The sequence below is a fragment of the Hyaena hyaena genome, unplaced genomic scaffold (assembly GCF_003009895.1).
Source record: "Hyaena hyaena isolate Hyena2069 unplaced genomic scaffold, ASM300989v1 scaffold_531, whole genome shotgun sequence".
In the NCBI taxonomy this organism is placed as follows: Eukaryota; Metazoa; Chordata; class Mammalia; order Carnivora; family Hyaenidae; genus Hyaena; species Hyaena hyaena.
Window position 1 is genome coordinate 1,150,925 of NW_024081164.1, and position 12,868 is coordinate 1,163,792.

Consider the following 12,868-nt stretch of genomic DNA (forward strand, 5'->3'; position numbering starts at 1 on the left):
CATCTCACTGGCCCCTCGGGTAGGGTGGGGTGAGGTGGGCATATGGCCCAGGCCCTCCCCCTCCCTTGGCCAGGAGCCCCCCACTCAGGGCCCATACCGAAGACAATGACCGTGGCAGTGGTGCTGCGGCGCTTGGCCACGATGTTCTTGGCCACACAGGTGTAGTTGGCCGTGTCTGAGAGGCGGGCCTGGCGGATGATGAGGTTGTGGTCAATGGTGAGCAGGAAGTTGGTGTCCTGGGTGGGGTCGATGATGTCCTCATTCTTGAGCCACTCCACCTACAGGAATGGGGTTGGGGGGCATGAGGGTCCAGTGCCTGCTCCCCTGCATCCCGGGGAAGAGGCCCTCTCTGGAGGGGGAGAGAGGCCCGGACATAAACAGGACAGCAGTTCTAGTCAAGTCTGCCCGCGGCGGTGACGCAGCGAGGCTGTGGACCTCCGTTGGCTGGGCGCCGTGCCCAGCACTACAGAGCATGGTGGTGGTGACAATCACCCACCAGCTGGACGGCGCTGGGCAAGGACTTAACGCCAGCCTCGACTGCATCCTTCCTAAGGCAGAATTTATTCGCATCCGCCGACAGGGCTGATGCAAGGGTTAAACAAGTTAGTGCGCGAAGCGTGGAGAACAGGACTCGACTGCACAAGTACGCCATGAATGTTAGCGGGTAGCACATGCTTTCACAGTTAAAGCAAGGGCCACGTGCTCAGACACACGTATTGGGAAACCCTTTGGCGTCCATCAGGCTGGGACTTTGGCCTCTAAGCAGGGAAGGAAGATAACAGCCACAGGCACCTCCCTTGCAAAAGACTGAGCCTGGGGCTCCGCAAGTAGCCCGTGGCAATCTTGCGCCAGCTCTGCCCCCTCCTGTGGGGTTATGCCAGTGGCGGGACCAGCTGGGGTCTAGTGCGTGCCAAGTTTTGCAGAGGTGGCAATTCTCTTCTTTGTCTAAAGCCTCGATATTTAGGCTATGAAATGGGTACAGCTCTGGGAGGCCGAGGCATTGTGGCTGGTAGTAAATACCATGCTTGGCTGGTCTCTGCCATGCCTTGTATTCTCCTTGCCCCCTGCTCACCTCAGCCACAGGCACCCCCTCTGGTGGGCGGCACTGCAGGAGAACCTCCTGGTCCAGGGGCACTTCCTTGCCCAGAGGCTCCTGGTCGAAGTTTTTGCGCAGGTCTGGAAGAAGGAAGTGGGGTCGCCAGGCACGCTTAGGGGGAACAGAAGCCCGAAGTGTCCCACTCTGGCCACTAGGGGGCAGTGCACACCAAGGAAATGGGCTCTGCCTGGGCACCTTCTCTGCTCCAAAGTGGGGGCCTCCCCAGGTGGTGTTGGGGGAACAGGTTTCCCTCCCTGACGCTGGGATCCTAAGCACATAACAACCCAGGCTGGTGAGGGGGCTGGCAGCTCCTGATACGGAAGTAAGCAAAAGGGGCCGTTAGAAGTCCCAAGGCCAGAGGTGGCCTAGGTTCCGGGTCTAGGAGGCCATGTGCCCTCACGTCTCAGCAGCGGGCAAGGGATGCTCCCACAGATGTGGAGTTTCCTCTCTGGGGTGCGTGGGCGAGGGGAAGGGACCCAGGGGAGCAGGGTGGGGGGGGGGGGGTCGGGACAGCGTACACGCAATGCGGACGTAGGCCCGGCGACTCTTGGTGGTGCCCGCGGAGCTCCAGGCCACGCACTGGCACCAGTAATCCTCCAGCCCGAACAGCTCCTCCACCTGCTGCCGCGACACCTCGATCTGTACCTCTCGTACCCGCAGGCCTGGGAGAACAAGACAGGGGCATCAGGGGGCAGGTCTGAGGAGATGAAGCACAGGCCACGGCACTATGACATCGGTCTCTCTTCCACCCAGTGCCTCCATTTCCATCTATTTTTTCATCTCCTCTGACTCCACCCTGGCCCAAGCCACCCGTCCGCTCACCTGCAGACTGCACGGGCTAACACGGGCCCTCTGCCCCTGTCCAGCCTGTGTCCTACCCCACAGCCGGTGTGTGCTCCTCACAACGCACAAATGCCATGTCATCCCCCCGGCTGTGCCTCCAGCATCACAACGTAAAGAGCCAAATCCCCCACGTGGCCTCTTGGCCCTGCACAATCTGTCCACTACAGCCTCACTGGGTATCTTCCAGTTCTTTATGGTCTCCCCGGCCACAGGGCCTTTGCACACCCAGTTTCCTGACTGGAACACTCTTCTGTCGCCTCCGTGCCCTGTGGGCTCCCAGCTTTGGGCTGGGCCTCACTTCCTGAGGGAAGGCCGCTCTGACACTGGCCCATCTCCACCCACTCCCAAAGGCCCATGCTGCACACTGGGCTGTGTAGTTATCATCCTCCGCCCCGCCTGATTTCCCCACCACCCTGACCACTCTCTGGAACCGTATTATCTACTGATGTGTTCGTTATACACTTCCTGCAAGAGAATAAAGCAGGGCTTTGCCCTGCTCCCTGCTGTGGCCGGGACCTGGCAAAGAGAAAGTGCTCCGTAAATAAGTGAAGAGAGCATGTGGCCTGTCTCTGGTTAGGAGCTGGAGCTGGTGGGAGCCCTTCTTTCTAGGAGCCCCCTGACCTCTCAACCGCTCCCTACCAGAGCCTGGGGGCTTCCCCAAATCCACCAGCCTACCCAGAGAGGATCACTCACCCTTCTGCCAACCCTCGATAAAGCCCCTTATGCTCAGGGAAGGAGTGGACCCTTCTGGATTAGGATGCCCATCCAAAGCTCTTCCCCCAAGCTTGTGGGAGGACTGGGAGGCCCCTCCTCCAGGAAGCCCTTTCTGACTGCCCCCATCTCAGAATCCCTAAAGCTGTTCCTCCCTGCCATGTGTCCTAGCTCACCCTCTCATGCCTGCACGTGGGCTCTGGTAAGCTTCTCGAGGGCAGGATCATCAACTGTACATGCTGTGGTACTGTGGTATGGTGGGCAAGTGCAGGGCTGGATGGTTGGGCAGGTTTGAGTCCTGGCCCCATCCTCACTCCCCAGCTGTGTGACCTTCACTAAGTTACTCAGCCTCTCTGAGCCTCAGTTCCCTCGTCAGAGTAAAACAGTCAGGGTAAGCGGCAGAGCAATCACGGCGATCGCGCTACCATAGCGCCCAGCCAAGGCTGAGCACAAAGCTGTTCCGGAAGGCTGTTTGGATCTCATCCGGCCCCTTCCTTCCCACGTGTGGAGAAACTGCAGCTCAGAGAGGGTCAGTGGCAGGTCCAGAGTCCCACCTCAAAGTACCCGCAGAGCTGAGATCCTCTATCTGGCAGCTTGCCCTGGTTAGAGTTCTGTCCCCAAATACATGACCTCTTTGGACCTTTCCCAGTGAACTCACTACCTTAACTCTCCTGCATCGTGGGGTAGGATGGCCTTTGCACCGGGAGCCCCAACAGCGAGGAAAAGCCCCTCCTGATGGCCAGGGTTCTAAATACCAGGGGGCTGGGGTTCTGCCACTGGGGGGCACCGGGAGGGCAGAGGCTGCTTCGGGAGAGTGGCCCTGGCCGCCCGCAGAGGCTGCCTGGAGTCCTGGCAGCACAGAAGGGGCCCCTGCCCCTATTCACCTGGCTGTGAAACTGGCCCTCTCAAGGAGGGGGAGGGTTCATCCATCTGGAAGCACCCAACCGCTGGACAGAGAAACCATCACCCAGTGGGCGGGCAGGGACCTTCAGTCTCTCAGATTTGGGCCCCAGCGCCAGGTGCCCCCCACTCCAGCATGGTGGGCCGGGACACCCAGGACTGGGCTCTTGTCCCAACCTGGCACCAGCTGGTAGGATGGGCTCGTCCCACCTCTTCGGGCCCACGGCTGTCATCCTCTGAGTTTCCAGAGCCTCGCAGAGGGCCAGGGTGGGGAGCAGGAGGCTGAAACCAGCCACACTTCCGCCAAGGGAGCGCCCACAGGACTACGGTCTATTCTTTGTAGCTAAGGGGACATGAGTGCCCCAATTTCTAGGGCCAGCAGGGCTTGTGAGCATGGTAGTAGGGAAGTAGGCGCCACGCTGGCACTAATACTAGTAACTGCAGGGTCTGTGAGAGGCCCCAGCGGGGCACACCGTCCCTTTGCTCCGTCAGGACCCCAACCAGAGATCTCTGATACAGGCCAGAGGGGCTCAGGGGGACAGGGAACTTTCCTCTTCAAGAGGAAAAGCCGGCCAAGGAAAAGCCAGAAGGGGGATGGAGGAAATGGGGTTTACTGAGTGCCTGCTGGGTCCTGGCGCTCCGCTCCACCCTGCGCAGGCCCCTCCTTGTTCCACACCCACCAGGACCTTCCATGAACATCCCAGGTCCCAACGAGAGGAACTGGGGCTCAGAGAGGGTGAGCGACTTTCCAGAGTCACAGGGAACAGGGGCAGCTGGGGGTTTGTTCCCTTCTTTTCCTCTTTTAAACATTCCCGTTTTTATTTTTAGATTTTGGGTGAGCCTGAGACTCTAAATCTATTTTTTAAAATTCTTTCAGCATTTTGGTAAAATATACATAACCTAAAACTTACCGTTTTAACATACACAGTTGAGTGGCATTAAGTACATGCTGGGGTATGGTTTTAAGCCTGGGTGGTTCTGAAATCTGCGAGCTTTTCACAGGAAAAAAGAAGTTGGAAGGAGGCAGAAAGGAGTGGGGGAGGGTGACGGGAGACAGACAGACATAAGGGAAAAAAGAGGGATACAGAGAGACAGGGGTGGGCAGGGAGACGGGCAGGAGAGACAGAAGGAGAGGAGAGAGGGCTAAAAAGGAGAAAGAGAAGAATAACGAAGAGGCGGATGTGGCAAAACCAAGGCTGAGGCAGGGTGAGAGGCTCCCAGAGCCCGGGCTTGGCTGGGGCTGCTGGACACTGGCAGCGAGCGGCCCCCTCCCTGGCCAGAACCTCGGACAGGCTCTCCACCCCAGAGGGTCCTGTACTATAAACAGGGGCCTGGGGACAGATAAGCTCCCACCTGGCCTTGGGGGCACCGCTGGGGGTGCCCTGGAGACCCCACGATCACCTCACCCTTGGGGTCTGGACTACATCCTACGGCACCCCCTCCGTGGTTATTTACCCGATAAAACCGACCTCTTCTTTAAACTGAAAAGAAGTGATCTCTATGAAGGACACACAGCATTCTTATGAACAGAAACCGAATAACTTCCCGCAGATACAGAGGCCCTCAGGCACTCACGACGGTCTAGGATTCTGGTTACGTGCCAGGGAGGGCGCTCTTTGTTAACCAGGAAGCACAGCAGGTGCTGGGGTGCGTGTGCATGCATGCGTGGAAGAGCTCTAGCCCCCCCAGACTGCTCCCGGATGGAAGTGGGAGATGGAGAGAAACCAGAAGAAGGAGTGAGCCCTCAGCAAGGACTCGGTGCACTTTCATCAGATACCCCAAAGTCACACTGGGACATATGGTCAACCCTCGGGGAAATACTGATCCAGGGTGAATCCCAGAGGGGACACTGAGGCCCAGGGGGGCGGCCACGGCTGTGTGAAGCCGTGGGTGGAGCCCCCGGGCCCGAGGGTGCTGGGGGTGGCCAGACAAGGGGGGCAGGCCCACCTGTGGCCTCATCCAGGCCCTCCTGCGTCACATGGTCATTCTGGTTGACCCACTCGCCGTTACACTTGAAGTAGATCTGCGTGGCGGGGAAGGCGCGGCAGCGCAGCTCCACCGGCTTGTTCTTCACGATGTAGGCATCCTGTGGCTCCTGCAGGAAGTGGGGCAGGGGCTCAGCCGGCGCCGAGGGGAAGGAGTCGGGGAGCACCTCGCTCCCAGAATCAGTGCCTGTGGAGGGAAGGCAGGCGTCGTGAGGCTGCAGGCTCCGAGGAGGGGTGGGCAGCTAGAGACCCGCCAGGACGCCCTCCGTGACCTCCCGGGGGCCTCAGTTTCGCCATGCCACCCGGCTCTTAAGAGCTATGATACTGTGTGAATTGACTTCTTTACAGATGGAGCAGTTGGCGTGGCTTGGGATGCCGAAGCGATCGATCCAGGCGAGGACGCCCCCACCCCCCGCCCTCCCCAGTGTCCCCTGCACTGGACCTCCGGAGCCTCCCTCCAGATCCCATGGTGCTGTCACGGCACGGGGAGGGCTGGCGTGGGGAACTGCGTCCCGAGCGCAAGCCAGCCTGGTGCTGCCCCTGAAGCCACAGCTGCCCTTTGCAGCCAGCCAGGCTGATGGAAGTGGGGGGACAGGCCAGGGCCCACAGAGGTGGCTGCACCAGGCCTGGGCGCCTTGGTGCTAGGCCCCACCCCCTCCTCCAGGAACCCCAAGGCAGGCAGCAGCATCTCGAGGGAGAGACCCCCTTCCCAGAAGCCTTTACCCAGAGCCTCCCCTCCTCTGGGCTGTGTCTCTGTCTCAGCAAAATCCACACCCTCCACCCTAACAACAAACAAGGGGACTTCAGTGCCTGGGGATGCACACAGGCTGTGCCCGGAGCAGTGTCCTCCCCTCAGAGGGGCCAAATGGGCCTGCCCGCATCCCTGGAAAGAACAAGGTCTCAGGAGGTGAGACAAACAGGAAGGGAGGGGGCTGGCCACCAGCGGCAGTGGGAGGGGGAAGCCAGGCCAGGCCAGGCTATTGGTTTTCAATTCACTTAGGAAAACTGACTTTCCAACACCAAATGCCAAAGCATCAGGTGGCTGGGGTGAGCAGTGGGGGGCCGTCCTCTGCTAAGCTCCAGAGGAAACCGTGAATGAAGTCGCGGGGTGTGCACCTGCCCAGCCCCTCTCAGCCACCATGGCCCTGTCACTGTCCTAGGAGGGGAGCGGGGAGAGGGCCTAAGAGGCACACATGGTCCCTGGGATCAGGCACTTACTTATCTTCCAACCCAGGAGGCCACGATGGGATGTGCTCAGTGCCACGAAGTCCCCCTATGGGCAAAGGGGCCTGACACGCCCAAGCTGGGCTGTCCCGTGGTGGACCAGGCTATCCCTGGCTGCCAGCTCTGGGTCCAGGGAGGGGACAATTGTGTGTGTGTGTGTGTGTGTGTGTGTGTGTGTGTGAGAGAGAGAGACCTATGGGAACAAAGGGGAAAGCTGGCAAGGTGTGAATCCAGCTCCATCCAGCATGTTCTGTGTGGCCCAAGGACAGAGCCCTGACCTTATTACATAATCTCTGAAGATGGCAGGAGGTAACACCCTCCCCTGGACTGTTTTCAGAACCATGTGAGATAGGCATGAGTGCCTAGGAGCGGCCTGTGCACAGTAGGTACAAGTTGCAGAATGAAAAAACGGCAACGGATGCTTCTCTCACATTAGGTCTGTGTTTTTAGTTAATTTCCTGGAGCAACTCTGTAAGGTATTTAATATTAGTCCTCAGTTTATGGATGGGGAAACTGAGGCTAAGAGACATTAAGCCAACTTAATGTCCTCTGTTCGAGGGCACAGAGCCAAGGTTTGAACCCAGTAAACAGGCCCCAGGGTGTGGGATGCCATCAGGACTCCACACCGCCTGTTACTGGCATAGCTCCATGACAGGGTAAGTGTCCTAGCATCTGAGGATCCTAATAGATCCGGACACCAACCAGGACCCTACAATTCCAAGAGCTCTCTCATTAAAGGGTTGGCAAGGCCAGAACTGCCCTTGTTTCAAAGCTGAAGAAACTGAAGAGCATCCAAACAGGGCAGTGACGGGCCTCACTGGTCCCAGGACGTCACAGGAGACCCCCTGGTGAATGAGCAGCCACATTGGGGACAGCCCCAAGGATTCCGGGGCCTCTGCAACCGCTTCCCTCTGCCAGGCAGGGAGACACCTTGGTAGGCAAACTCCCCGTGTTCTGGGAGCCTGAGCGGTTGACGGCAAGATGAAACATTGCCCAGGGAGCAGCTGGACACTGGCCTCCCACGGCTAGAGAATGGGGTGCAGCCAAGACGTAGCAGGGCACCCGCAAGGCCCCACACCCCCTCTCCCACTGCCGGTACCCTGCTTCTGTCTCAGGCCTGAGGGGTGAGCGGCAGGGTGCAGGCTTGAGACTCAGACACCTTTGGGTCCGAAGCAGCCCTTCCTGACCTCAGGCACCCCATCTGTGAAATAGGGTACCAGGCCCCACCCCCGGGGGTGGCGGCGGCCACCAGAGAAGGTGCACGGGAGCCTGTGGTGCAGGTGCATAGCAGCCCTGCCTCCCAGCCACACGGCCCCCAGCCCCCAGCCCCCAGGTGATGGCCGCCCTGGCTCTCTGCGGCACTGCGGGCTGTATTTACGACTTTGTTTTATAACCCTAATGCGGCGCATTTATAAAGCAGGCGCAGACACAGCCGAGGGAAGTAAACATTAGACATCCATTAGTGCAGCAGGCCCCAAGTCTGGCAGCCCCCGGCCCCGCCCTCCCCGCTCCAGCCCTCTTCTCCACCCTGGCACTCATCTCTGGCCTTGGCAGGGAGAGGGCTGGGCATCCTCCTCAATGCCTCTCTGGCACGGCAGTGCAGCTCTGGATGTAGCTGCCTCCACCTTGCGATGTCCCCACCCCCCAGGCATGCTGGATTCAGATGCTGCCAGGAAACAAGAACCAGGTCTGACCTGAGAATTCCTGCCCAGGTGGACCACCGGCAGACTATATGCTTGCCAGGCATGTAGTAGGTGCTCAGTGAAAGCAAACAAGATAAAAGCGGGATGGGGAGGGGTACTGCTGGAGCCTGGGAAACCGCTAAGGTGGGCCCCACCCTAATCAGGGGACACTTCTCTTCCACGTTGGCCCTGGCTTGGGTCCTAGCGCCTGAGGACCACCTGAGCCTGCCCAGTGGGGGCCAGCCTGGAGGGAGAAGAGTAATGGAGTCTCTGGGTCCCTGGGTGCTAATTCTGTCCGATGCTTTCACAGGACATTTCATATGACCTCCTGAGTCCCTGCAGCGATGCTGACAGAGGTCCCTACCCTTCTCTGGTCTTTAGTGTCTTGGTAATTTTTACCCCAAGAGTCAAAAGAAATCCCTAGTGGTTTATTAAGCAGTTACCTCCGAACAACTTGTGTGTGTGTGTGCGTGTGCGTGTGTGTGTGTCCCCTAACAACTTGGTAGCCGTTTGAAAAAATTACACGCATCCATTGAAAGAAAAAAATATTTGTATCCCATTCCTAAAGAGCCACAATGACTTACTAAGGGGCATGTGTACTCCCTGGGGCTCTGCACAAGTTCTCAAATCCTGGCATCAGACTGGACCCTCCACCCTCATCGTCTGTCTCAGAGAACTTCCGAATGCCCAAAGCCCACCTTTGCACAGATGTGATGCCCAGGAAAGGGAAAAAGCGTGGTGCGATGTTGAAACCGTAAGTTATCTTGAGCTAACAGTTGTTCTGATGTCTGACAGCCATTTAGTATGTTGGTTTTTTCTTGAAGATTATGAACATCTCACTGCACCCCTGTGAATGTGCTGTGGCACCATGGGGTGCTTTGGTCCACAGTTTGAGAACCACAGCCCTATGCACCGTTAGGCACTATTCTTATGTCCATACTACAGATGAAGAAAGGGAGACCAAGAGGGATGATGTAAATGGCACAGAGCCATAAAGCTACTAAGTAGCAGAGAGCTAGGGAGCAAATGCAGGCAGTCGGACACCTGAAGCAGACTTCAGAACTGCGAGTGGCATTTGTTCCTATGTGCCAGGTGCTTCGAGTATTTCACCCAATTTACTTCCCACAAGCCCCAAGGGCAAGGATTATCTTCCCACTTTCCAGATGAAGACATGGGGCATCGAGGGACTCGCCCGAGGTCCCCTGGCCAGTGGGAGGAAGGGCCATCTCTCTCCGTCACCTGCCTCCCTGGTGTCGCTACTGCTCTCCCCTCGGCTCCATCTTTACGGAGGAGACAAACGCCCGAGAAGAGTCCCCCCGCGGAAGAGAGCTTGCTTCTGCCAGGCCAGATCCGGATCTGGATTTCCTGCTGGAAGGAAAACATCCCACCTGAAGTGCATCTTTGTAGAGTAGGGCTCACTTGAAATGCAACCTGCCGTTATAGTCACACACGCGAATGGACCAGGCATCTCAATATGAAGGGATGGGAGACGCATCCATGCAACCACACACGCTGGAGACAAAGCACCCCTGAGGCCGGGAGCTCTGGGCCTGCACCCCAGCGGGGGACTAGCACTGCTATGGGCCGCCATCTGTAAACCCAGGAAGCCCATCAAGCCAATCTCACAAGCCTTACTCCGGTCCGACCACTTTGAGATTGGAAGACCCCTTACGTGGAATCAGCGTACGACAGTGTCCTACTGGGTACATTTTTTTTCATGAAGCAAATTTCCCTAAAGTGTGGTCACCTTGTTTTGCCACGGGTATTCCTAGCTCAAAGGCCCAGCACCGACCGTGGTCGCGAAGCACAGGGTGAGGCGAGCCTGGGGGCAGGAGGGAGGGGAGAGGAGGAACTATTATTTGCTGGACTCTCCCACCCGTGCCCAGGCCCTCCCCCCAGGCCTCAGACCTCGAGGACCAGCAGCACCTTCGGGTGGGACCTCTTGTGGGTGCCAACCAAACCGTCACTTGCAATTTCCCCACAGCTGCCTGCATGAGGGCTCTTGTCAGCTGGTCTCGCTTACATGCTGCCTCACAGGGACAGAGGTGACCTCAAGGGCCATCTTGAACGACATCCCCCATCCACTCTATCCAACCTTGACTCACATACCTCCAGGGATGGGGAACTCACCACTGCTTTTCTCAGCCAGGTTCTCCTTTGGACAGACCTAACAGAAAAGTCCTCCTTGCTTTCGGCTGAAATTTGCTGTCTGAGCTCCCAACCCTCGCTACAAGTTCAACCTCTGAGGTTACGCAAAACAGCGTGCTTCCCCTCCCGCATGACAACAGCTTCCCAGCCTCTGGGGTGCAGGGCTGCCTGGCCTGGCCTTGTTGCCGTGCTTTCAAATATTCACGAGACACGGTTTGGCACTCTCTCACCGTGCATGCTGGCTTCCCCATGGATGTTTTGCTCACAACGCACTTAAAATGTGGGGAGGAGAGGTAACGAGGGTGGGGTCTGGCAGCGCCAAGGTTCTTCAGTTCTAGGGCTGCTCTAGACAGTGGGGAGCACACCACACCTTCGGTGTCCCTCCCGCTACCCCCCAGTGTTCAGGATGGGGCAGCCAGGCCCTAGGACGTTCAGATGCTCCTGAATGGGGAACTGTCACAGAGGGCTTCTGCTTCCCTTGCGGTGACCCTGAGAGGAATGGGTTCAAATCCCCACTCTGCCGCTGAGACCTTGGGAAGGTTGTTTCACTGCCTGGGGCCTCAGCTTCCCCATCTATATATGGAAGGGGGGAACAGGCAGAAACACAGAAAGCACAATCGAAGGGGCCTGGAGTCTTGCGTTCTATCAGCTCAGAGAAGGAAAGCGACGGATCAACCTCACCCAGCAAATCAACAGCCAAGTTGGACGAGAGTGCGGTTTCTGATTCGGGGCTGCAGAGGGTAGATGGCACAGCCAGCACAGGGGTGCGGGGAAATGCTTGGTCTCCGTATTTCCCCTGCCCGGGATGGAAACTCACTCCCATCCATGTCAGCTGGGTCCGCCTCTGGTCTGGCCCAGGGCGGAGACCTCAGCCTGAGGCTCCAGCGGTATGCGGGGCCTTGACACCCCCACCTGCTCGTTTTTGTCCCCAGGTGGGTGACAAGGCCAGCCCTGAGACCCCTCGGCTCAGGACCAAGGGGCGTCTGTAGCAGAGCAGGGCCATGTGTCCCCAGGGCTGGCTGGCGTGAGGCGGTGCCCACACTGGTGGGGCAGGCCTGGGAGGCGAGAAGGGGAGCAGGCGGGAGGTGAGGGAAAGAGAAACACCCCACACTGGGCACATTTATCATTGGCAATCAGTCTTTCTCTAGCCCCTGGACACGGGCTAATTCTCGCCAGACTTGACCTCCCACTGCATGGAAAATCTCTTCCATTCACTGTGAGGCTGATGTGCTCAGTGGGGAGTGGGGAGAGTGGGGGGGACGGAGCCCACTTATTATTATGTTTTAAAAACACATAAACCCCCCGTGGAAGGACCCCTCCCTGGACACAAAGCCCTCCTTCCATCTGGCCCTGGCTTCGAGCGGCTGTGGGGTTCAGGCTGGGGCCCCCCTCAGAGGCGGTTACAATGGCCGTTACTGATGACAAATGGGGGCTGGCGTGCTGGGGGGACGCTGAGCTGCTTCTAACAAAGGAGGCCCCTTGCACAGCCCTTTTCCCATACCCTCTGCAGACCTGCCTGTGCCCATGACATCACTTCCCGTGCTGCCCACAGGAAGTGGCCTCAAGGAGATGGCCGGCCGTGGCAGAAGCTTGCATCCTGAAGGGGGCGTGTCTGGCTGATTCTGAGAAATGGATCGGTGGCAAGTGGAGGAGCTGATGGGAGGCTGGAGATGAGGCCCCGGGGTAGGCAGAGAATCCTGGAATGGAGCCCACGCCCATTTTACGGGGGGCCCGCACCTCTTACAAAGTCAGGAGGGACACTAGGGTTACTGGCCTCAGGCTCCCAGCGGTCCCTGGGGAGGTGTATTCCACACTCAAGGGTCCAGGCCCTCCCTCCCCACCTTTCCTTCAGTCCCTGGGCTCCTTCGGCCTGGGCGACTCTAGGGCTAATTTTGGGGTCCCCTTTCCAAGCCCCAGGTCCCAGGGTGTCACTATGCCTGGAGGCTTGGGCCTTCAGGAGGGGGCATTCTGCCTCCCCTCTTCTGACAAGGGGCTCAAAGCCCTCCGTCATCCATCACATTCCAGATAATAACCATCCCCCAGCACACAACATGATAACAAATATCACCAGTACAACGATCCTGCGAAGTAGGCATTCCATTTCACAGATGAGGAGCCTGACGCTCAGGGACATGAATGAAAGGACATGCTCAGACTCATAGCTACCGAGAAGCCCCAAACTCTTGTTAAACCACAGGCCTCCTTTGGCCCCCAATGCCCCTGAGGGATTAGCAGGGAGCAGCTGTTTTCCTGCCCGTTTTGCAGATGAGCAAATGGAG

The 12,868-nt window shown here is 58.2% G+C and overlaps 1 protein-coding gene across 2 annotated transcripts in view; it reads right to left on the reverse strand.

Moving 5' to 3' along the window:
• Window positions 1–12,868, reverse strand: part of UNC5B (unc-5 netrin receptor B) — a 79,056-nt gene that overhangs the window by 12,098 nt on the left and 54,090 nt on the right. For both annotated transcript variants that reach the window (XM_039255548.1, XM_039255547.1), the window contains exons 2-5: window positions 5,498–5,722; window positions 1,615–1,758; window positions 1,073–1,176; window positions 98–278 (exon numbers count right to left, since the gene is read on the reverse strand). In XM_039255548.1, the coding sequence (XP_039111479.1) occupies window positions 98–278; window positions 1,073–1,176; window positions 1,615–1,758; window positions 5,498–5,722 (654 nt within the window). The remainder of the gene's footprint in view (window positions 1–97; window positions 279–1,072; window positions 1,177–1,614; window positions 1,759–5,497; window positions 5,723–12,868) is intronic.